Source organism: Anas platyrhynchos, chromosome 4 (genome assembly GCF_047663525.1).
Source record: "Anas platyrhynchos isolate ZD024472 breed Pekin duck chromosome 4, IASCAAS_PekinDuck_T2T, whole genome shotgun sequence".
NCBI classification, from domain to species: domain Eukaryota; kingdom Metazoa; phylum Chordata; class Aves; order Anseriformes; family Anatidae; genus Anas; species Anas platyrhynchos.
In genome coordinates this window covers 40,783,588-40,808,369 of record NC_092590.1, presented here as the reverse complement: position 1 = coordinate 40,808,369, position 24,782 = coordinate 40,783,588, and the positions used below count along the sequence as shown (strand labels likewise).

The following is a 24,782-nucleotide window of genomic DNA, read 5'->3' as shown; positions in this document are numbered from 1 at the left end:
CATGGGAGTTGACAACTCTTTATTACAAGAATGAAACATTGCAACAAGGTGTGGATCAGTTATTGAAACTAATGTTTGGATAATGTTTCAGTGGTTTGGATTTGTATTCATAACATTTGTGACTTAAAAGAAACAATGGAAAGCAGTATTATTTTTTTTTAAACTACATGCCTGTGTGGCAAGAATGACGGGTGTTTGACAGGGATGGTACCATCTATATACATTTAGGAAAACATGCTTGCTGTGGGTGTACAAAAATAAAATTTATTTGTTAAATTACACATAAATATAAGGTACAAATGTATTTTTAAAATACAGATAAAGATAATCACACTTGCATTGTGTACATATGAAAATACAGTATTTTAATATTCAACATACACAGACACATTTATGATAAATGCAACTAATTGGCAATGCCAGTTCTCGTCAGTCTGGTTTTTGTTCTTTTTTTTTTCCTTCCAGTTTTCCATAAATATGGAAAAATAGGCTTTTGAAACACTTAGTTCTGCCGGACATCTTGCAGCAGCTTGTTAATTTCTGCCACCAGCTCACTGGCATCCATGAGTTCGTGTTTGCCATCACTGAGGTGGTTGAGCACATTGTCAAAATCATCTTCTTCGTAATTCTCTGGGATTTCCTCCATGGCTGGCAGCCATTTAGAGGAAGGCTGCGCACTTGAGTGAGTCCCTAGAGTGGGCCCATTGTTGGCAGGATTTTGGAAATGTGTGCTGGCTGCCCAGGCAGCCACCCCCTGTGGGTAATTTAGAGTTTTGGCTGGCAAATGTCCCTTCCTGCGCTCCAACGAATTTGAGCGATCCATCTCACTGCACTCTGTGTAGGCATCTAGTGAGGGAGGCAGCAGGCGCTGGAAGACACTACTCATTTCAGAGAGGAGAGAGGAGGTGCAGGTGTCCCCCGATTCCTCCTCACCCTGACAGTCTTTGCCAAATGTTGAAAAGCTCTTCTTCTTTTCACTTGTGTCAGCAGGCTGCGGATCTTCCTCAAGGCTCTGCTGCTGCTGCTGCTGCTGTAGTTGCTGCTGCGGTGACTGAAACTCCTCCCCAGGGATGAACATGTTACTTCTGTAATCAGTCGAGGGAGAGGGCAGTGGTGGCATCCAGCACTGGTCTGAGTGGCCCAGAACCCTGCATTCCTCTGTGCACAGTCGCATTGCTGCAAGAGAGAGGAGATAAGAGTGAACATCCCGCTTTGTTTGCAGGTATCATACTAACAGCATCTAACACCCAAGGCAGACAAGAGCTGAACTTCTCTAAAGATCAGAGCCATTCAAACCTGGTGTTTGGATTCATTTTCTGTGTGCACGACAGTAGTAAATGCAAATGTTCTGGATCCTAATGTACTTTTATTTTTAAATATTCTCAAAAAATGAGAAAGCAAAATGCAGAACATGTAGGAAAGTGATGTCATACCTTAACCATGGAGAAAATTAGCACTCATGACTTAAAGCCACTCAATCCCTTTCTGCAGTACTGTTTCATAAACAAATAAAATGAAGGTGTTTCTACCTTCCAGCTTACAATTGTTTTAGTGAAGTCTTCTGCATGCAAGTGCAGAAACATAGGAGAGTAAAAAATAAGAATAAACGGACAGAGGAAAGACAGAAGAAAGAACAAAAATGTGCAGAGGGATCTCCATTAACTTATCTCCTTTTGATCTGACAATGAGTTGTGTGTTGAAATACCAGGGTGATCCACTAACATCTGACCCTATTAACCAAATCATTTAAATTTTAATCCAGTAACAGAATACTTAATTTATATCCAGTGTGACCCCAGGGTTTATAGGGGAGTCACCCTGAACTGCATCTGCAGCTCTGCAGTTCAGGTTAACTGGGCTGTGCTGGCTCAGGTGTAGGCACAAGGGGAGCACCAATCCAGCAAGAAAGGGCCTCCAAAGGCATCCAAGCCAGCAAGAAGGGCCAAAGGGTGGAAAATTCCCTCTTTCACTGCTTAGTTTTCCTGCTGTGTCTCAGGCCAAAGCCATACAATGAGGCCAGTGACTGACCTGCCCACTAAGGGGCACTGCAAGAGTAGCCCACAAACACCTCTCCCATTGCAGAGGTCTGGGAAAGACCCTTTGAAGCAGAGACAGGCAAAGACCTATTTGACAGATGGACAGACCTGCAAAGAGGCATGTCTCTCTTGCATTTTTCCTCTTTTTCTTGCAATTTTCCTCTCCAACAAGAAGTGCCTCTTAGGACATGAAGCCTTGGACATGAGGCTGGGCACTGCATAGGTACCTGGCAGACCTGCTGGAAAGGATCGAGGCATTGCAGGGGGCACTAACTTGAATATGAGCCACATACTTCCAAAGAAAGTTTTCAGCAATGCCAAGCTTTGCGTTATACGTATTTTAACCATAGGAAAATTTTCTCCTAATCCCCATCAACTAATAGTTAGCTTATCCCATGCAAAACAGAATTTCTTTTTTTTTAATCCTTTATGTATTAAATACCAAAGAAATATCACTTCTGAAACTAAATGTTTGCAGTCATGCCCTGTAGATTTTCCTTATTTTCTCATCACATTTCCCATCCGGCTCTGGATCCACTCAGTTTATCAAAAGTTTTTGGATTTTTTTTTGCAGTGGTGTAAGTAGAACTGAATAGTGTATTTCAGCTTCAAAGGTACCCATGATTGATAAAGTGCTACCCTAAAACTGTCAGTGTTATTTATCTCTATGCTTTACACAATCTATCATAGTGTTTGCTTTTCTAATGCCTTTTTCATTCTTCCGAGTATAAACTTCCTCCGTTTCTTATACAAGTAGGAATTTCTTCAAGAACATAGGTTCAGGCTGCAGACTGTACAAGGTATTGCAAATGGCCTACTGATTAAAACACACACACACAAAACCAAACCAAACCAAACCAAAACAAAAAAAACACACACTTAGAAAATATCAGTGGCTGATACTTTGGTATGACTGAGTGGAATGCCTTAGAGTGATTTATTCCCATGCCTGAAAAGCACACATGTGCTATTCTACAGGAAATGCCTAAGAGTTAGAAAGGAAAAAAGATATCTCAGTGATCCTTTGTGCCTGGACCAGCTCTCAACTTATCCCAGAAGGTAAGGATTACTCTTTAAATTAAGAAGACTCGTGTAAATTAACGGGAGACTTTCAGTGGTCTAGCATTTCATTAGCAGCGAGGATTGCCTCATTGTGAGCTTTGCTACTGATGTTATCAGGATTAGTTTAGGTATAAAATAATAAATACTGGCATTCTCGAGCGTAAGATCAAGAGATACTCTAAGGAAATTGAACGGTGTCACAGTCTGCCCTTGAATCAGCAATAGAATAAAAAAGAGAAATGCACAACTGTTTCCCCCGGAACTTAAAACTTATTGGTGAAGATTTAAAAAGTGAGAGAAAGAAACAAGTCTTTCATGGGCAGTTATCAAACTTTCTAATCATGCCATTTTTGAAAGTTTCAAAGACTTTATTCCTCTCCAGTTCCACCTTAAAGGGACAGATTGCAAGGGCTTTCTCACAGCATTTAGGCTGTGTCCAGACTAACAATGCAGAAACCTTTCAAAATGGAGAACAGGAAACCTTCAGGAAGATTTTTTTTTTCTTTTGGATTGTACTGGGGATTTGGAACAGCTCATGTCTCATCTGAATGAGCTCAGCATACTTGTCTGATGGACTAATACCACACATTGTGGCAAATGGGCATCTGGGTGAGATTAAATGCACTTCTTTATAGCTAAACTGAGTTGCATCTGTACTCAGCAGGAGTTTTCCTTACTCTGAATTCAATTAGCATTAGGCGGAGGCCAGGCACTTTTGGAAACCCTACCCTTAGGCTTCCTGTTTAGAGAGCGAATTGCAAGAGCTGAAAATGAGTAACAGGCATTTCAGTTAGCCCAGCGCGTAACCACTCCTGCCTGCTGGCAGCCCCCAGCCGCCCAGCGGGAAGGGGACAGCTATTCCTTGGCAGCGGCAGGGCCGGACGCCAGTGCAAACGCCATTGCACTTGAAGTTCCCCTGGCAACTGAGATCTGCAGCAGATCCCTCCCTGCTTTGCTAACCACAGGAGAGAAAGAGGCATGCCTCGTGCTAGATGGCAGAAGAATAAGCAATAGGAACTGAGGGAAATGAGGATGGAAAAAGAAAAAAAGTATTAGGACTCCAGATTTCAGTTAAAGATTATGGAAAAAAAAATATAAAAATAAAACAGTAAATTTTCAAGGCCTCTGGTTCAAGACTAGGTTGAGGAGACAGCTGAACATCTGGATACGTGACACAAGACCTGGTCTGGAGCACAAAATGCAAAGGGATTTTTATTGTCTAAATTTAAAACGGTTAAGAAGAATAAATTTCACTTTTTTTTTTCTTTTTTTTTCTTTTCCTGCTTAGCATGTTTCTTCGTGTAAAATGTTCCAATGTCAGGTACAATTACCCCACTGATGTTTAATGTGGCAGCAGAGGGAAGGAGCAACTCTGCAGCTCTGGGTGACTTGAGGGGGCCACTGCAGGAAGGAACATATGCTGCACCACACTATAAAGCAGCATTCCCCTGTAGAGAGTTACTTTATTAATCAGTCTTGATGTAAACTTAAACCATACTGAAGTTATTTAGTCCCTGTTGGTTATACAGGGAGAATTAAATATTATATGATATGGGTATGAGATCTAGGGTGTAACCAGTGGCTGTAGAATTATTAAACTCATGTTAAAGTTCTTATGTCTATATGCAGTGTGATTTCCCACGCTATCCTCTAATATTCAACATATAACATTCAAAAATGATACTTCAAACACATGAATCTGTACAGGTGTGTGTTTATGTTGCTTTCATTCAACCTCTTCTACCTTTTCTCTGCTTTGCCCTCTACCCCTGAATTGTTTCTCTTAAGCTCCTTCTTGTAAAAATTAGGGTTGCACTATTTGAAATCTGGCACATATTTAGATTCTTCCTTTGCCACTTCATTTTTAAGTGTGAAAAATACTTTTGTATCTTCTGCCATCCATATTTCTCAACCACCTTCACAATCCATTTCTGAACTCTGGAAGTTTATATCCTATGGATGAAACCCACTGTGGAAAATGCATCTCCTAAATTATAGCTTAGTGTATTTTTAACAAACCACAACTGCCTGGCTTTAAACAAAAACATCCACCCAGTCATTAAAAATCTAAGGACACAGAGCAAATCATGCTTGGGGGGGAGGGGGGAGCTGAGGAAAGGGGGAGGATTGGAACTAGCTCATGATGATGTGAATAACAGTAAAATGTAGGCATTGCTGTGGGCAGATTTTTCAGTTGCATCTGCATTTTTATTTGGCTAGATATGGGAAGGCTTCAGCTCAATATTTAACGAAGAAACAGAAGGAAACACAAGACTTGAAAGCTAAAGAATTTTTGCTTCCTCAGTAGTAGCTTTATCAGAGTGACAGCTAGGCAGTACTGTAAATAACCTGTTCAGCTTCCATTGTGCTCTTACCTGCAGGAATTCTCCCATCAGTAAGGAAAAGGTCACTGAATCCTTCCCCAAGAAGTCTGTCAATTGGAGACTCTCTACCCAAATCATAATCGCTGTCTCCAGCTTCACTATCACCCCGGCCACTGTCTTTCAAGCTGAATTTATCCATATCTTGTAGGGCATATCTGTAAAGAGAATTGTAGTGATTGTGGAATATAATTATCCCATGTATCACTTGGATTAAAAAACACATTAATGTATTTTCTGATACATATAAAAGCACACTTGGGGGAACAGTTCAGATCCTTACCTGTAGCTTCTGGAATATTTGTTTCCTCGAAAACTTGGCCTTGGTTGATACTGGCCTTGGTGAAGCATCGAAAGAAGTTGGGAAACCTGCTAAAGAAAAGATGAAGAGACTGATTCCTTCAAATAAAAGCTCATAATCCTAGTTGTAAAACCACTAATTAGCCTCTCAGTTCTTGTTTTGTTTTTGTTCTTTTTTCTTCTTTTCCCTTTTTAAAGTTTAATTAAATCAAATTCCTGCACATACATAATGCAGTACAACAGACTACTTATTAGTGTACAGTCTGCCACAGAAAACATCTGAAGACATTGAACAATGAGGAAGCGCACTGCTGTTCGTTAGCCTCGGAACCCATAACAATTAGGTTATTAACAAGTAAAACAAGTAATTAAATTGGAGTTTTGTTTTGATTTCATAGATTAGAACATTCCTTTGACATTCCAGGATCCTAATTCAAAATAAAATTTCATTGAACTACATATAGGGAGTTACCAGGACTCAGCACTCATTTAAACCACTACACAGAAATTGAAATGGGAGGTGTCAAACTTTAGGGTACTGTATGCATGTATCAGAAATGCATTGGAACGCCTGTACTTAAACTGTTTCAATATTTAACCTTTTGGTTTTCCATCCCCATTAATCAATGTCCTTTATTGTCCCTATATATAAATCCTCTGTGACTCCTTCTTAAATAGAGCTATGCAGAGGAAAAGGGAAGGCAAGGAAGAAGGAGAAAGCTCAGTAAACCAGAGCAGACTACTCTGTATGTTACACTCCATTGTTTCGGCCTTACAGGGGAGAACCAAGAACTAATGCTACCAATAACAGATTTAATCCTGTTCCCGAAGGTAATGGATTCAGATGCACTGGAGTAAAACTGCAAAGCTGTGATAGCTAAAGATAAATCTGTAATGCATTGGGCATCAATTTATCTGCCCATTGCTCTCACAGGTTGTGTGAAGAACAGCTCCACACTCCCAAGCGAATGTGTGAGTGCTAAACAAGGTATGGACCTTACCTCAACAGCTGGAGTGGCATGGGTGAGTTCCAGCGAGAAGTTTTCAGGCACGTGGTTAGAGGAGATTGTCACCAGGCTGTTAAGCGATTGGTGGCTGTGGTGGCTCTGCCGGCTGCTCATTTGTCCCCTTTCCAGGGTTGGAGATGATGATGGAGACGCTCTGTGGTGAGATCTGATGGGTAAAGTGCCATTGACCGTTGGCACTAATGTAATGTCCCCTTTGTGGATCTGTCGTGAGGGTCGCTTTGGGTGGTGCTGGTAGGTTGATTCTGCCACACGGCAGTTGTAGGACCTGGTGTCCTTTTTCTCTCGATTACATCTCGTGGCAAAGATAACCATAATGACCAACAACACGGCACATATTGATCCTAAGGATATAATTGTTATCATTGAGACATCCAAAGAGGGTTGGCTTACCAAAGTAGCTTCTGTGCTTGAAAATGAATAAACATACTCAAAAACTGTACATTTCAGAAGTGCTTTAGTACTAAGCTGAGGACTGCCTTTATCCTGGACTATCACAAAAAACTCCCATTGTTTTGCTGGAACTGACTCGACACTCACATTGATGGAAATGTCACAAGTTTTGGGATCCATCACAAAGATGTTTTCCTTGTCAGCTGCTATGGAGCAGCTGAGTTCAGAGTTCATACCAGAGTCTCTATCTGTAGCCCTTATCCTGGTGACAAGAAAGCCAATTCCAGCATCTTTAGGGATTGAGATTTCTGCCGTGCTGTTGCGTAGTGCTGGACCGACAATGACAGGTGCATTATCATTTTCATCAATGATGGTTAGTACAACTGTGGTATTACTAACAAGCTGCTGGCTCCCTCCATCCCTCGCTTGAACCATAAATGCAATTTGATTTACTTCTTCATGGTCAAAAGTTCTCAGGGCATAGATCGCCCCATTGGAGGGATCAATGGTCACGTAGGTGGTTATAGAACTTCCCAAAATATAGCTCTCCAAAATAGTGTAGGTCACCTGCCCATTGTCCCCTAGGTCTGGGTCTGTGGCTGTCACAGATGTGATATACGCTCCTGGAGAGTTATTTTCTAAGATAACAACTTCATATCTGTTTGTCTGGAAGCGGGGTGGGTTGTCATTTTCATCACTGATTTGGACAGTAAAGTGTTTTACCGTGGAGAGACTTGGCGTTCCCTTGTCCTCTGCTATTACAGTCAAGCTGTATTCAGATCTCTTTTCCCTATCTAGACTGGCATTAGTCAAGATTAAATAGTTATTTTCATAAGTCTTTTGGAGTTTAAAGTGGCCGTGTCCATGGAGCTTGCAAACTATCTCTCCATTCACGCCAGAGTCCTTGTCTTGCACTCTGACTAGGGCAACGAAAGTGTCCAGGGGTGACCCTTCAGAAATGTAGGCTGTCTCTTCTTTTTCTGGGGACATCAAGTTTAAGTTAATTTCAGGTCTGTTGTCATTCACATCCACAATTTTAATTATAATTTTGCAGTGAGCTGGAATGGAATTTGGCCCCATATCTTGAGCCTGAGCATCAATTTCATAGGATTTGGTTATTTCATAGTCCACTTGCTTCAGGAGGGTCAGATGTCCCTTTTCTGAATCTATCCTAAAAGTCTCTGTAATTTTGGAAGACACATGACTGCTAAAAGAGTACACGACTTTACCATTAGCGCCCTCATCTGGATCAGTAGCATTGAGGTCTATGAGCAAAGTCCCAATCGGTGAGTTTTCCAAGAGTTGAATTATATACGACTGCTGTTCAAAAACAGGACTGTTGTCGTTGGAATCAGAAATGCTTATTTTCAGGATGGACGAGCCAGACCTCTGCGGCACCCCCTTATCTGAAGCAGTGAGCTGGAGTTCATAACTTGACTTCAACTCCCTGTCCAGTTCTCTGACCACGATGAGCTCTGCATACTTAGCACCGTCAGTCCTTGTCCTCACTTCAATACTAAAAAAATCATTTGCAGAAAGGGAGTAAGTGTGAAGGGAGTTGTCCCCCACATCTGGGTCAAAAGCGCTGTCCAGAGGGATCCGGGTTCCTACAGCTGCGCTCTCGGATATCTCAATCGGGATGAGAGCCCGGGAAAACTGCGGGGAGTTGTCATTAATATCCAGCACTTCAACTTCCACATGGAAAAGCTGCAGATGTTCAGTGGGCAGAGTGATCACATCAAACTCTATGGAGCAGTTTAAGTTTTTCTGGCAGAGTTGTTCCCGGTCAATTTTAGCTCCTATGCTGATTTCCCCGTTATCCTCACGGACTACAAGCAAGGGAGAGTTCCCCCTCTGCATGGCTCGAAAGCGAACCGAGGAAGGGTTCGGAATTTTTAATAAAACATCCGCTACGTCCTCCGATAGCCTTGCGATTACCGATCCCACTCTCTGCTCCTCGTAAATCCTGTATTTCAAATTCTTGCCCAGCGCAGCCTTATCGAAAGACACCGCCACCAGTGCAAAAACGAACACAAAGTGCATCTTACTGCCGCTGTGCTGCATCTCTAAGTTTTTGCGGTTCATCCCTCCGAGCGAAGTAAAGCGCAATTATAGCAAAGCTTCCTTCGGCGCCCTAACCCCCGCGCACATCTGGTCCCTGTGCAAGGAGCCGCGTACCGGTACCTTAGCGGATCACCAAACTTTTCCGCACGCACCGTGCCGGGACACCCATCCACGCGTCCTCGCCGCTCTGCCGGCTCCTCAGCCTCGCCCGCAGCCGCCCTCCATTCGCCGCGGCGCCTCCCGGAGCGCTCCTCCTTCTCTTCCTCTTCCTCCTCCTCCTCCTCCTCCCCAGTGCCCTCTCGGCGGCAGACTGAGCGCCCGGCAGCCCGCAGCCCCCCGCGCAACTTCACTTGGGCTCGGACAAAGCCGCGGCGCAGCCAATGAGCCCCGACGGGCGGGGGCAGCGCCGCCCAGAGCCGGCCCCACACCCGGCCCCGGCCCCACAGCCAGCCCCACACCCGGCGCCGTGCCTGTAGGAGCCGCGTTTAACCAGCCGGCGTCTTTTCGGGGCGTCCGCCTGGTAAACGAGCCGGGGGTGGCGGATGGCTCAGCCGCGCCCCCGCCATCTCATTCCCCCCGTTAGCTGCCTTGCTTCCCTCGACATCCACGCGGAGCTGCCCCCCATTCCCGGGGAGCTCTCCCTCCTGCTTGTCAAGGCAATAGCCTTCCGCACGCTTCTGGCCATGCCCTGCCTTCCTCCTACACGATTTGTGCAGCGGCGTGTGCCTGAGCGTGGTTCTCCCGCATGTGCCTGTGTGTGTGTGTGTGTGTGTGTGTGTGTGTTCCCCTGCTTTTCTCTTGGCTGGCCCCGTGCTGCTGCTTCAGATCTTTTTCACCCTGGTTGAAAAAGCTCTTCGTGCTTCACCATGACAATTTGTGCTAAGTACACCTTATCCACGCCAAGGGTTTTAAAGAAGCAGCCGCCACAAAACAGATTAAGTGTTCTGGACAATTTCCTTAACGCACCTCTCTTCTGTAGCTGCAAACTATTTACACTGCAACACGTTTGCGCACACACACAGACACACAATACCTTATGGCTGAGTTGGTCGTGTATTTTATGTACTCCAGAAATGCTACAGTTCGCTAAGTTAAGAGAGCTTCATCCTGCAGCCAGGTCACAGAAGCCAATACCACCTCCTATCTAATGTATCTATTTATGGTGTGATTTCTATTTCCCCTCTTTCGCACTTCCTTTAAAGTTTATCACTTGAGCCACAACCTTACCATGCTTTTTTTTTTTTTTTTTTTTTTTTTTTCCTGCTAACTTTACTCACTACCCACTTGGTTACCGGTGTTTTACATTTTACCATCACTCTTCTATGCTTTTTTCCCCCCATATATTTCCGTCCCCTCCCCACCCTATCCTGAAATGTGAAAAGTGAATCTCTGATTCTTCCAATTTACCCTCAGCAGAGCCCAGTCAAAGTCACTAAGAAGGTTCTTGTTGGAAAAAAAAAAAAAAAAGAAAAAAAAAAAAAAGCAGAGGAGGCTCAGCGTGAACTCTCTGTCTTTTTAAGCATTCAAAAGCATTTTATAAGCCATTGTCTCTTTTTTCACAAACCAGCGCCGTGTGGCAAATTGCGCAGAATAGAAATGCCTATAATGAATGTATTTAGTACTGGGTCACGCCGATGAACATTCTGCCCCCATGAATAATACTGTTTTACAAGTTTGCAGCCCTTTCAAATTGCTGATCCCCAAACCCTATAGGCAAACTAGAAAAGCTAACACAAGCAACTGGGACTTTAGAAACCCATAGCCATCTGGCCTAAATCTCTAACAATCCAAGCCAATAATTATATCAATTCAGGCTTTAGTGAACTCCTTTGCAAACACCAAAAGAGCAAAGAAAGGAATTAGTGGCCATTCTAAGTTCTGGTGGAGCAAATTCAAAGATAATCTAATTCCATTAGTCCAGGGACAGCTTTTTTTGCAGCTCTGATAAATATTCCTAAAACATTTTTCCAAAATGCCAATGTAAACTCTTTTCTGACAATAATTGGGGAAATGGGTGCAATTAAATGCTGTTCTTAATGTCAATAAAAAGTATTTTGCTGATAAAAGAAGTCACTACCCCTTTACATGAGTACAGAAGATGAATAATTCATAGTAAAAAATAATTTCCCTTCTGAAATGCTAAAATTATATATATATATTTAAATGATAACATGTTCTTACAAGTAACTGTTGAGTACATTTAGATATGCAGAATTTGCTTCATGCAAATTTTATCACTTTCCAAATAGTAATTTCAATTTATCACCTTAGTCTTCTTCAGAGACGTACTCTGAGATACTCTCATGTCAATATCTATATTAATAGATAGCAGAATACCTATTGCAGTCTCTTTCCCTCTTTTTTTCCCCCTCCCCCCCCAAGTTCACCAGTCAGGTTATTTGTAACATTATCACTTAAGTCCACGTTGTCATGCCACTACCCATTTACACTTACAAAGAAGATAAAGATGTCATTGACACAACAGTTGTTATCTGGATTCTGAACTAAAGTAATGAAAAAGCATTAATCTTCTTTTTTTTTTTTTTTTTTCATCTGACAGACATTTGAACCTATAAGTGAGGAGGAACTGCCTTTGTTTGTTTAAAGGCAGCAACGTTTAAGCGCGTGGTGCCACCAGAAGTGATACTTCTGTGGGGTGCATGGGAACAATCACAGCACTTCCAAGGCTGATTCCTCACATAGCCAGTGAAAGAGTTTTGTCTGAAAGTCTCTTAAACTCCAGCCCACCTTTGACATGGCAGACTTCCCTTACAAAGGAAAGGGAGAGTCCCACGTGCAGCCAGCAGACACTTCTTGCGGAGCGTGGTATTGTGAATGCTGTTAGGCACGTGAGCGGAGTGCTGCTAGCCTCCTGGAGAGTAATCTTGGTTATTCCCACCCAGTATGTATCTATTCACCACAACCTTCTCAAAAGCTGCATTCAAAATTCCCTGGTAGTGCACCTGAGGAAGAAAAACAAAGTGTCTCCAAACAGCACTTCAACTTGCCTACACTACTGCTTCAGAAACCACAGCTACACAGCAGATTAATTAATTTTTCACTTAGCTGAAAATAGGCTTACTTCTGTGGTCAAGATACTTGAAAGTCTGACTTGTTTCTCCAAGGAGTTTTATTGAGCTCTCAAGCATAGATTTCCTTCTAAAAGTTACTGATGCCCTAGATGCATGGTATATATTCAAAACTTAGGTGACAGAATTTGACTTTGAAGAGTTACTTTGAGAAATAGTCCCTCGCCAGGGACAGGAGAGAAAGAAAATGATTTTCTTAATAATGATAGTAGCACAGTGAAATTAGCACAGTGACATTTGGCTCATCCACCCCACCCCCCAAAAAAGAAATGAGGTTTTATTCACTTTCGGTATGATTTATTGCCTTATGTTGCATCATGTTACAAAATGTCAGACACACTATGCTCCAGTGCACAAGACATAGCAAGATAAAATTTGATTTGACACCTGTGTAATGAATGTGAAAGACAAGTCTTCCTAAGTCAGAAGTGTATTTTAAGAGAACATTTCCATTACAATGAATGACAAAGTTGGGGGGCTTTTTCTCTGTCTCTTCTCTTTCTTCCTGCTCTCCTTCTCTGTCTGTCCCTGTCTGTCTGTCCCTCCCTTCCTCCTACACAAGCTTGTTTCCCAAAGTAATACTAATGACAGAGCTCTCCCTCGTCTTTGTACTTTACAATTCCATCTGTTGCAGTGACAGTGCAAAATGGGAAAAGGATATCCATGTAGGTAAACAGGTATTTTACACTCACTCTTGGAGCCACCGCTAAATTGTTAGAAGGTCCATATACTATTCAGTGGGATGGGGGAAAGAAAGCTGACATTTCACTCTGATTTTTTGCATGGACAACTATATTATAAGCTCATCATGAATTAATGCTGTATTTGTCCGATCCATTAGCTATCTCATCAGTCATGTTTACACCTGATACTTTAAAAAAAAAAATAATGAGATGCATTAGAGGCTGGGTTACTTCAAGAGACACTAGAGGGTGAATGGGCCACTGGATTATCAAATATGGCCTTCTGTACATTACAGTCTTCTTAATTAAGCCCAATTACATTAGCTAGAGCATTTATTTTAATCTGTAAAATACAAAGCGCATACCTCAATCAGGCATCAGTTACATGGTTCACCTGAAAAGGCAGAGCACCAGCCATCCCTAATGGGGTCAGAGGTTGCTGACAGGCAGATCAGAAAGGCCAGAAATCCCAATAATATAAATCCCAACTTCCCCCAAAATCTGCACCTTACTTTAACACAACCCTGCCAAGCTGTTCTCAGTCAGAGCACTGTCCCTTCTGTGCATTATCCAGCATTCTCAAAGACAGCTGACACCTCTGAGACACATGTAAAAACAGGTATCTGTTTTTTCCTGTATCAGGAAAAAATACCTTCCTGACCCCGACAAAAGCCCATATAAAGCCCCTCAAGCAAAATTCTAGGTACCCAGAAAGAGGAATAAAGAGAGAAACTTAGTTCATACTCATTCATTAAAATATATCAAATCACTAAATTTTATACATTTGCTGATGGTTGAGAACTTTTTTTTTCTTGATAAGTGAGTTTGAAATTAGATTTTACATTATCATCAATCATTGTGGCAAAGGGCAGGGGAGCAGATTTTCTGCTACATGAGTAAATTTTCATGGCAGTTTTGCAATGCACTGCTGTGCATCAAAATAGCAAGTTAAACTTGTACATGTTTCATGCATGGCAAGTGCTGTACCGTGGTATTTAGTCTCTTTCTGTACCAATAAGACATTTATCTCTCAAAGTTTTACCAAGTGCAAGAGAGAAAAATGCTTGAGACTTACAGTTTACTGAATCTCTGTTACAAACAAACATCTGCAACGTGTCACCAGACACTTTGGAATTATTTTGAGTAGTCATTAATGTGGCAGAGTATATAATGAAAATTCCATTGTCTCATTACTCAAAATGCATTTGTTGTTATGTTTATCCTTTTGTTTAGTTATTTCCTTGTAAAGCATGAAGTAGAATATCTCTGATAGCCTTTTACCCCAAATTTTCTTTAAGAGTAATAAATGCATTGCAGTAAAATGAGATTTTCAGCATTATTTATGCCTGGGATATTACTAAAAACTACGGCATGCTTCTTTCCCCTCACACCTAAGGAAACAAAGGTGCAGCCCTATGCAGCCCTGTTCCACTTTTTCACAAGCCACATAAACTCAGCTATGGGTACAGTTGTGCATAACTGCCCAGATCCTAATGCATCTTTATTTCTCTTTCCTTCTTTCTTTCTCTTTTTCTTCCTTTCTTTTCTTTTCTTCTTTCTTTCCATCTACCTATCCCATTGCAAATACAGATAGTAATAAGAGCCAGATGCTTCTGAAGACAGTGGCTACAACCTTCAAGTCCATACACAGTGTGAGTAGAGGAATGAAGATGCCCAGTCACCTCCTGTTTCCTATGGGTGCATCCACTTTGTGGCTGGAATAGTCACTGGTGTAGCTGGAGACCCCAGACCTCTTTTTCCCCATAAGGAAAGTACTGCCAACATCTGTGATATTTACTTGAAGTACACTTACTGTGTTTCAGCTTTACATACCGGTGTACTTGCATTGAATTTCCCACATCTGTTTTTATTCCAGATGTTAACAAATTAATATACTGCATGCACTGGAATTTGGAAATAAATTTCAAAGGCTATCTGTCTCACACTATTTCTGTTCTGTTGTGACTAACATCTTGTCCTAGTACCCTGCAGCATACTGGCTAGCTTGTGATGATATTTTCAAGGCCATTCTTACTTTACACAGGGTAGGAAGTGCAGCTGCACTTTTGATACTTCTTTTCTTCATGGGAGTGGAGTTTCTGTAAAGGAAGGAATTGAGGTTTGATGCAGATGTGAATTTAGCCAGGCCTGCAATGCAAAGTTTGTCAAATTAAAAGCTCAACCCAAGCTTTTTAAGGAACTATAACTTTCTCCACTACCCCTGGGAGTTTAAAAAAGGAGCATGATTGCTGTTTCAAGTGTCTTCAGACCAGACAAAGCATGTTTTCAATCTTCCCCTGACAGCCTAAGCCAAACAGTGGAGTCAAACTCCACTCATCTGCACCTACTGCCAGCAGCTGCTCATGACCAACATGCTCTGAGGATGCCGGACACTCTCTTGCAAGGGAAGGGTCTGTTACCTTCAGCAGAGCCTGGGCTCAGCTTCATGCAGCTGTGGTGGGGCCAGAAGAAACTCTAGTGTTTGTAAAGCATTTCTATCTTCCTCTGACCCTGCTGCTGATCAGAACCAACCTGATCCATGGAACTATTTTCAACAGCTTCAGGGGCAGTTTAAATTCTGTTGAATGATGTAAGCCTCACAGGAGGCACAAATTCTGAGGGCCATAAGGGACACTTGGAAGAATCTGAACTTTTCCCTGCTGCAACGTTTAGAAAGCTTGCATTACAAATAATGGCCAGTAAGGAAACCTGGGTGCTAGTGGCCTTCCTCCCTACAAAACATCAGGCACAGTTCACCACCCAGCCTGCTTTGTGAATCAGGACCAAATATGTTGTTTATTTTATTTCACAATAAATATTTATACGGCACTATGCAAGGGTATCTGCATTTTTCATTCCTGATTTTTCTGGGAAAAAAAAAGGAAAAAAAATTCTCCCTGCTTCAATGTCATGGGAAAACGTGGAAATGTAAACCTGCTGTAGGAAGCAGGCACAGTGGGAGCTGTAATGGGAAAAAGGCAGGCATGGTTTTATCAGCAGAATATGAAACATATACTGAACATCCGGCTTCCCAAGTAAGTTGTTAACAGTGCTCAATACAAATGTTTCTCTTTAAAGAATCAGATGTTCTCTTTTTTTTTTTTTTTTCAATAGATGCAGTATGGTAAAACTGGTGCCATAAAGTCATTGCAAGAGACAGCAAACAACTTTGTTATCATAATAGGCTTTTTTTTTCTCCTTCTTTTTTAAACAATAGCTCTAGCAGGTGGCATGTGGCTGGGACTGGGTCTATCACCATCTCCAGGGTGCCAAGACGTCCCTCAAAGTTTCTGTGGGAGGAATTTGTTGGTGGGATTTGGATTGTAAAGGCACGTGAGCATCTGCTGCCTGCTTGGTCTCATTATCATTGACACAATTAGCTCCTGCAGCTCTCAGCCCAGCAGCCAGAGCCGGGGACTCAATTTTCCTCCTCTCTGACAATGCTCATTACCATTCATCTGAACGTTCGGGCTCCTCTGCCTCCTAGTCTGGGCCAAGGGTCTGTAAAAACAGATCACACAGAGAAACACTCAAGGAAGGAAGAGCAAATTGACATAATAGCTACTAACAGCCTAAAATCAACTGTTTTACATACAGTACTGCTGATAAACTTTCAGTGTTCATAGCAAAGGCTTTTTGTTTTCCCTGCTGCAAAAGTCACTTTATTCCAAACATAACGTTATTTGCTTTTCTATTTTTTTGTATAATTTCTGTATCTTATAAGCTTTTTCAGTCATTCAGAAGATACTACACAATATTACTATTGTTCTTCCATACTCTCAACCACTTCCAAAGTTGTAACAAACTTTCCTTCTTTTTTTTTTTTAATCTCATTACATACAGAAAAAGTCGATTTTCCACCTTAAAGTTAATTTGGAAACCAGAGTGAAAATGAGACTTTTGCTCTTCAGGATATCAGGGAAAGTAGGAGTTAATTGACGTCTTCCTCTGGCAGCCAGAGACTAAACAAAATGTTAACACATATCTGCAGATAAAGACTTTGCATTCCTTTAAGTGTCCTTGCTCATATAAAACTGCATCTATTTTTCATTTCCTTTCAATAGATGCCGCATAATTCCTCCTTGCTGGCCTTATGTCCTTTTATTGCTTCAAACAACCCCTTGCCCATAAATGGGAAATTAGAGAAGTGACACAGTTTTCAAATAAATCACTCAGCTAAAAGCAGAGAGGAGGGGGGGGGAGAAAAAGGCAGAGAATATAAACTGATCCATCTCCTGAATAAAACTCAAGGACCTCTGTCTTTGAACAAAGAAAACAGAAGGGCTTCAAGGCCTGAGTGTGCAGTAATCTTACAGTTTTTGAATGTTGCATAGATAGCAATTTGTGACTTTACTGAAAAATATTGGATTTAAGCAGAAATAAACTTACCACAACATGTCTTTCCTGAGAGTTTGTCTTTACTAGATCTTTGTAACACCAGAAGAGGGAAAATATCGCATAGAGCTGGGGATGAGGTGAGGGCATGACATCTACTTTCAGATGTTTTTAAAGCTCAAGGAACTGTTATTGTTTCCATAAATCATTAGTACGAGTTTATTTTCCTCAACACCCTCAATGTCTTATTAGGCAAAACATAAAGGGGGCATTTCCACCCCTCAGAGATAAAAAGAAAGAAATTTTACTGTACATCCCAAAATGATGACTGTCACTATTTTAACCTCAGGTTCCAGGCACTGCTGTAGTTTTGCAGGCCAGGAGCATGGAGGAGATGAGGGACAAGGTCTACCTCTCTCGCTGATATCCAGAGTGCTGCTTGTTTGCAGAACTGCCCCAATTCTCGGGGCTTTGTCATGGAAATGTGAACGCTGAAAGAACAGTCTATTATGTTAAATTACAAATTATATTATAGGGTTTTAAGTAATTGTTTGCTTACTGTTGTCACGCACATGTAGTTTATTGAAAGTTGATGTAATCATTTTGGCAAATTTCCACTGGCAAGAATCAGGCGGGGTTAACTTAAATCAGCTGCTGTGGGGGTTTGCATCAGGCAATTAATGGGTGAAAGGCTGGCACAGACACCCTTCAAAGTTAATTTGTGCAGACCCATTTTAGAAATAGTGCATTATGTCTCAACTGCATTAAATGTATTGTGTACATATTAGTGTTCATAAAATTCATTAGAACTCCATTAGTTTAAATGAAAGAGTTCTGTTGCTTTTGTACTATAAAATTGAGTGTTTTCATGGTAAGCAAAAAGATATAAAATATGTAGGAAATACAAAAAAAAAAAGTGTTTTGGTTTTCTAGAGATGTTTAAATAACATCAGAACATTCATCCATCAGAAAGATTTTTGCTTCAATTACATGTCAAATTAAACACGTAAGACTATTCCAAAATACCCTTAACTGAATGGAATGCATTTGCTCACCAGGCTACATAAACATGGGTACACCCACATTTTTATTTTTTTATTTTTTTCCTAATTCTCTGATCCAAAACATCTATGTCAGATCCTGGAACAGTTTGGTATGATGCAATGCATCAGCTGGCATTTCTTTTTCAGAAATAAAATAAAAAATACTAATACTGGAGTGGAACTTAAAGCATGGTCGTGTAAATTCATACACTCATTTTCCAAATGTAACTGTGTAGACTTTTAATTAAATAAGTTGTGTTATACACATACACACATATATATTATATATAATGCATTTATGTATATATACAACTTTTAGAGAAATAAGAAGTTGAAGTTATAAATAATTGCTGTTCACTGGTGCCTTTTTGTAGGGCATCTGTGCTGTTAAGATGTTGGCCTTTTGCTTTGTCCTTACACAGACTTCTATCACAAAACAAAGCTGTTAAATGAAGAGTAAATCAAGCACATACAGTATGACATACGGGTAATTTCCATTAAAGATATTCTATTGATAAAAAAAAGTAAAACTTGATTAAAAAAAAAAAAAAAAGATAGAGTAAGGAAATTTAGTATATTGTGATTGATATTAAATGTTACACAAGTAAACCTCCAAAACAGTCCTTAGTATTATTGCTATGAATTGTTCTCCTAGTCATTCTGCATTGTTTAAACACTAAGTTTATATGTAATTTCTATAACTTGGTTCAAACATTTCTTTGAGTGCCTTGGTAGGAAATGGTTCAAGACCTTACAATAAAAATTCCTCACAAATTTTCACTTGAATTCTAAATCCCATAAAAGCAAGTAATAAATGTACAAAGCACATATCAAGAAAAACATCAGTGTTTTGACAAGGTTGATGGTTTTTGTTGTTAATTTTGTTTTACAGTCACTTTAGAGAAAACATCTGCATTATTTTTAAACCTGTTCAGCAATATGTAATCTGTCATACATGCTATGAAAGCTAATAGCATGCGTTTCCCTAGGCCTGCTCTAGTATGACACTAAAACGGGGTGCTTGATATTTTTAACTGTGGAAAACTTTCTTAAATGCTTATATTAATTTTCACTAGGAATCACATCACATGGATTTAGGGATGCCAAAGAACCTTTTCTTTAGCTGACTTTAACATTAGCTTTTTTTTACAGCTAATGACAATAAATTCCATCGTCCTTGTTGATCTGAGCCTGTTGAGTTGGGTAACTGTGTGCACAGAAGAGTTAGTGGTTTATTTTCAGCCAAAGCATGTAACAATGAATCCAGATCAAGTTCCTAGATCATACAGAGGTCTCGTTTCTGAAGCCTATAATATTTTAAGACTTTAAGTTTTTGAAGTTATAGCTTATATATTCTTTTAACTAAATTCTGTTCATATTCAATTTCTGATTTCCATCCAGGTTAAACAGCCCTCAACCATGACAAGCAGCTAATTTGATAGTAATTCAGCATGGTTATGATCCATAACTAGTACTTCAAGCAGACATTACTCTCATAACTGCTCTTCAAGCTTCATTGCAGTACATTAGCATCTGGCAGGTCAGGACGGTTTGATTTGCTTGTGCCATGCTGCACTCTCTTGGCTGTGGTGGACAGAAAGGGACATAGGAAGTACAGTGAAAACACTGGGTTTAACCAATAGCTGGATTGGACACATTAACTGACTTGATTGCATCTGTAAAGTCCACCTCTGTGGTGGTTTTACAGAATATCTGCCACTGGGCCAAATTCTATTGTCACCAGTGAGTGCATGGGGACCAAAAGTCCCTCCCTGTTAAAAGGATTAAATGAATGAGATAAACTCTCTCTGTGTATGGCTTGCGATGTGGGCCACATTCATGTCTCATTTGCCATAACTGAGAGTAACTGGAGGAAACTCCATTTTTTATATATTGATTTATTTCCTTGAAACACAAAATAGGTGTTTGCACTGTAACATCAACAACCTGGCTGAAGGAATATCTTTTCTAGAAACAAATAATATATATATAGATATATAAAGTGCTATCATCCATGTGGAAATGAGGCCAAAATGACTGACTTCTGTTCTCAGCTGAGCTCTCATGAATCTTACAACTCACATATTTATGAAATGAGAAGGATACTTAATAGTCCTTTACCTTTGAAAATTACTAGTTTTGATCTTTGTTACTTCTCAAGTTACTAGGTTTAATTTATGGTGCCCCTAAATTGCAACAGAAAAGTGGTTAAACTATTTTTCATAGATCTTCCATAATGCATGAATCGTGAAATGAATTTATTGGAGCTGAATGCCCTGGAGATCATTAGCTTTGCCATTATATGTATACACAAATGGGGGAAGAGAGAGACAGAAAAGAGGGAGAAAGAACATTTTTCTGACATCTCATCATTAGCATTAGTATTTTACAGTGCAATCAACCTACTGCAAAATCTATGTGCAAAATACAATAATTTTATCACTTATGGATTTTAATATATGTGTTTTTTTTTTTTTCCTAACATTGTAAAACCATGAAAGTCTAGAATATTTTTATCAAATGGGTGAAATAGGTATTTAAAATAAGAATCATAACTTCTCCAGGAGAAAAAAAAAATATAATAAACTGGAAGTCAGCCTTGAACTGAAGACCTATATAACATTTTCATATAAATCCTATATATTTTCATATTAATCCTACAGAATCATTATGACTCTGTTAACAGACAAGAGCTATTATGTATCATTGTCCCATGCTTCCTAACGAAAATTCTGTCAACAAGTTTTTTGTCATTGAAAACTGAAAAAATACTAATTTATGGTAGTTTTTAGTTCTCAGGCTCCCACCTGGTGTGCTTACCTTGCTAAGTAGCATATAAATTTTCTAATCCTGTCTCTGTGTTATTACGTAAAATTGCTTTCACAGTATTTTGGACTGCCCAGCCAGTAAGAACCATCTCTCCAAAAGGAAAGAATCTTACTGATGATAGCAGCAAATTTGTAGGCAACTGTGATCACTGTGCATACAAATAACATAAGCAGGTACACAGCAGTTTTGCCTGTTGTGCTGAAAACCAACTTTCCCTAACTGAAAGTGGATGTATAAATTAGCTTCACATATACATTTGAAGGGAAGGGGAAGAGAAAAAAACATAGAAAGACAGAGGAGAGAAAGAAAAAGGGATGTGCATTGACATTTTCAGGATGGCACCACTATTATTGAAAGGTACACTGTAAAATCGCTATATTGTATAGCATAAAAATGATAAGAATGGGAATGAATGAAACTTGTAAACAGAACAATAGCAGACACCAATTTCTGACTGCAAAATCAAAGCAACAAAATCAAAGTCTTAAGTAAGCACAATATAATAATAATTGTAGTTGGCATGTTTTCAAGCCAGAATAACATGACATTGGAAATGATCAAAAGAATCCACCATGGCTTGGAAATCTGACCACAAACAGGGCCTCAGAAGCAAAGGGAAAAGGAAGGGTCCAATTAGATCTGAACAGCATACAGGTGGTAAAGTAGAAAGTAAAATATCTAGGTAATAACAAATGATGACCCTAATGGGCCTTGTTGGGAGCAGAGGTTTAGGAAAAATGTACAAGAAAAGTGGAAACAATAAACAAGGTAAGAAACGGAGAAATGTGACCATGCCCTTCTTGCTTCTTGGTCTCTTTGACTACATTATCAGAATCATGTACATTATCAGGTATCATGTGTAAAGAGAGCACAACAGAGGTTAATATATTAGTCATTTTGTAGTTCTGTTTAAATCAGTTTGAACAGATTATACACACAACTGAAAGTATAAAAAAGTAGTCATGCAAGCGCTATCAGCTTCTATTATAGCAGGAGAATTTCATACGAGGGTCTCACATGCAGTCTTGTCAACAGGAACTTAGAATACTAAAAATTTTTGTATAAACCCTGGGCAGGCAAACGTGAGCATTTAAAACCCTTTCTGTGCTTCTAAATCGCTGAAAGTCTAAATATTAAAATATTGAAAGACCCAATATACCACCAGGAGAAATCAGTTGCCAGTACGCTCTACCAAGCAGCCTGGACATCTAAATTAATATGAAAAATACAGCTGTAACTGTAAGACCAAATATCTCTGTACAAACTTTGAGAAAGAAAAGTGAAACATTTTTCTTGATATATCTACAAGGCTTCTTTTTTGACATTTTAAAGATTCACAGTTACTAGTATATTAACTACCAATTGTGAGGGGATTTTATGATGCTCATCACAGAGCAGGCTTATTCATTGTGTTTCCACTTTGTGAAGAAAAATAACTTCCATTATTTTAGCATTATGCAGTGTTTAGGCTCATTGTCTAGAACAATTAGGATTTAATCAATGTCATTTTTCCAGTGTATCGCAAAAAAAGGTCCTCCTGACTTCCAACGACTGTATATCCTGAACGTTAAAGGGAATAAAAATTGACTGCAAAAGAGGTGAAAAAAGCTGAAGAAGCCAAATGTAGATTCCAGCTATTTGCCTATCCTCTTCTATTATATTATGAGAAGAAAATATAGATTTGAATTAAATTAGTGATTTTAATAAATGTAAGATACATATATATTTAGGTAAGATATACACCCAAACCTGCCTGCTTCCATCTCTTTCTCACTGTATATTGTGAATAACTTGTTTTTTTGTAATGTTGCAGCTATAGAGACTGTCAAGCAAATCCAAACCTGCAGCCTTAAAATTATCTCCAATTCCAAGTATTTTCCTTGACAAGGCCTTGCTTCTGAATGCTGTATACTACATAAGGCAAATATAGTGCACATACTTTACAACCGATAAAATCAAACATTACTCCCAAAATTGATGGTAGAGTCAATTCTTTCAGCATTTTTTTTTTTCCTGCTTTACTGAATTAATACTGAGCTGTCTGATACAATCAGTTATCATCCAACAATCAAAGTGAATTACCTTTTAGATACCCATTTCTGTAACTGATCAAATCTAGAAAGAAATAAGATTATATTCATTTGTTTGCTTGGCTTCTGGTTTGTGTTGGTTAAACAGTCCATAAGAAGGAATACTTCTCTCAAAATTAATCAAACTTCTATTCCCACCCATACACTTTTAAGTATAAACTATTAGTAATTAAAGCCACTGACCATTTCCTTAGCCAACCTGTTTAGGTAATTTACTTCTGTGAATCACAGCTGTTTATGTGGCTTGTAGGGTTGTTACAGCATATAAATGCTAAGAGCAATTTCTGTGGCAGTGACAGAGAATACCTACATAGTTATAGATATCCCCTTTATATGGAAAATCCATATGGAAACTCTATATATCAGTCCTATCTTTGAGATTTCAGGATTTTTTTTTTTCCTTTTAACATGGTTATCACTGTATTTCATCTAGATAGCTTACTCTCGTTTGCTTTATCAGATGAGTTGCTTTTTCTGCTTCTCTACTGCTCATTGTGATACTTTCTGAGATGGCTTAAAAGTTGTTTATATATGTGTATAGTATACCTACACTTTTTAAAAATAAATAAATTCTTGTCTGTTTCTTTATGTTCTTGCTGTAAACTTTTCTGGTCATGGATCAGTTTCCACCAAACCAATTCCATTCAAAGTGGGTGCCACACTTATGATTTTCTCCCTTGCAATTGTGTTAGTGTAGGGAGAGTAGATCCTTTGATAAAATCGGTAATTACTGCGGAGGGTTTTATCTAGTCTAAAATTTTTTTCTTGGCAACATATTTCATGGGAAGACAAGAGAGAATGGAGCACTACAGTGCTATTTTGTCTGCTGTCTTTATAACTACATGAGGGATTTTGTGTTCTAAATTCAGCGTACCTTTTTCAGGGCCAGTTGACAGGCAAATATAGTCCTCAGAGTATAAACAAGCAAACAACAACAACAACAACAAAGACTTGACAAAGGTACTGAGGAAGAATGTCATTTTTCATGACCCTGCACAGAGCAGGAGGGTTGTTCTGCTGATGCAGACTAGTTTGGGCTGAGAGCCAGGGCATATGGGGCTCATTAACTCCCAAACAAGTTAGGAAAGTTTGAAGCAGGAAGAGGAAGATTCAAAGAGTGAAACATTTGGGAAGAGCCCAGAAGTCAAGAAAATGTCTTAAAACTTTTTGTTTTGTTGCTTATTACTGCAAGGAAAGGAAAGGAAACTCAGGAAGTAAGTTTACCTAGTCTAAATGTACTTTGTTAACAGCATGAAATTCTTCAAAAGACTGAAGAATCAGCACCAGTTGGATGTGGAATCTATTAGCATTAATGAATCATGGCAAATTTCCTGTACAAAGACCTGCCCAAGATATAAGATCTTTTTGTAGAATATCACTATTTGTCTTACATTTGTATGGGGAAGCATATGTATATAGGTATGTGTGCATATATATATAATAAAAAGGTTT

At 39.6% G+C, this 24,782-nt stretch overlaps 1 protein-coding gene across 2 annotated transcripts; it reads right to left on the bottom strand.

The window, feature by feature from the left end:
- Positions 1-2: 2 nt before the first annotated feature.
- PCDH18 (protocadherin 18) lies at positions 3-9,616 on the bottom strand. 2 transcript variants are annotated; one of them, XM_038178223.2, is made up of 4 exons: positions 6,781-9,616; positions 5,763-5,851; positions 5,474-5,637; positions 3-1,176 (listed from the first exon to the last, which is right to left on the bottom strand). In XM_038178223.2, the coding sequence occupies exons 1-4, from the start codon at positions 9,280-9,282 to the stop codon at positions 503-505; spliced, it is 3,429 nt and encodes a 1,142-aa protein (XP_038034151.1). In that variant the 5' UTR covers positions 9,283-9,616; the 3' UTR covers positions 3-502. The 2 variants fall into 2 exon arrangements, with proteins under 2 accessions (XP_038034151.1, XP_005009681.3); XM_005009624.6 differs by having other exon boundaries at positions 5,763-5,848; positions 6,781-9,614.
- Positions 9,617-24,782: the final 15,166 nt, after the last annotated feature.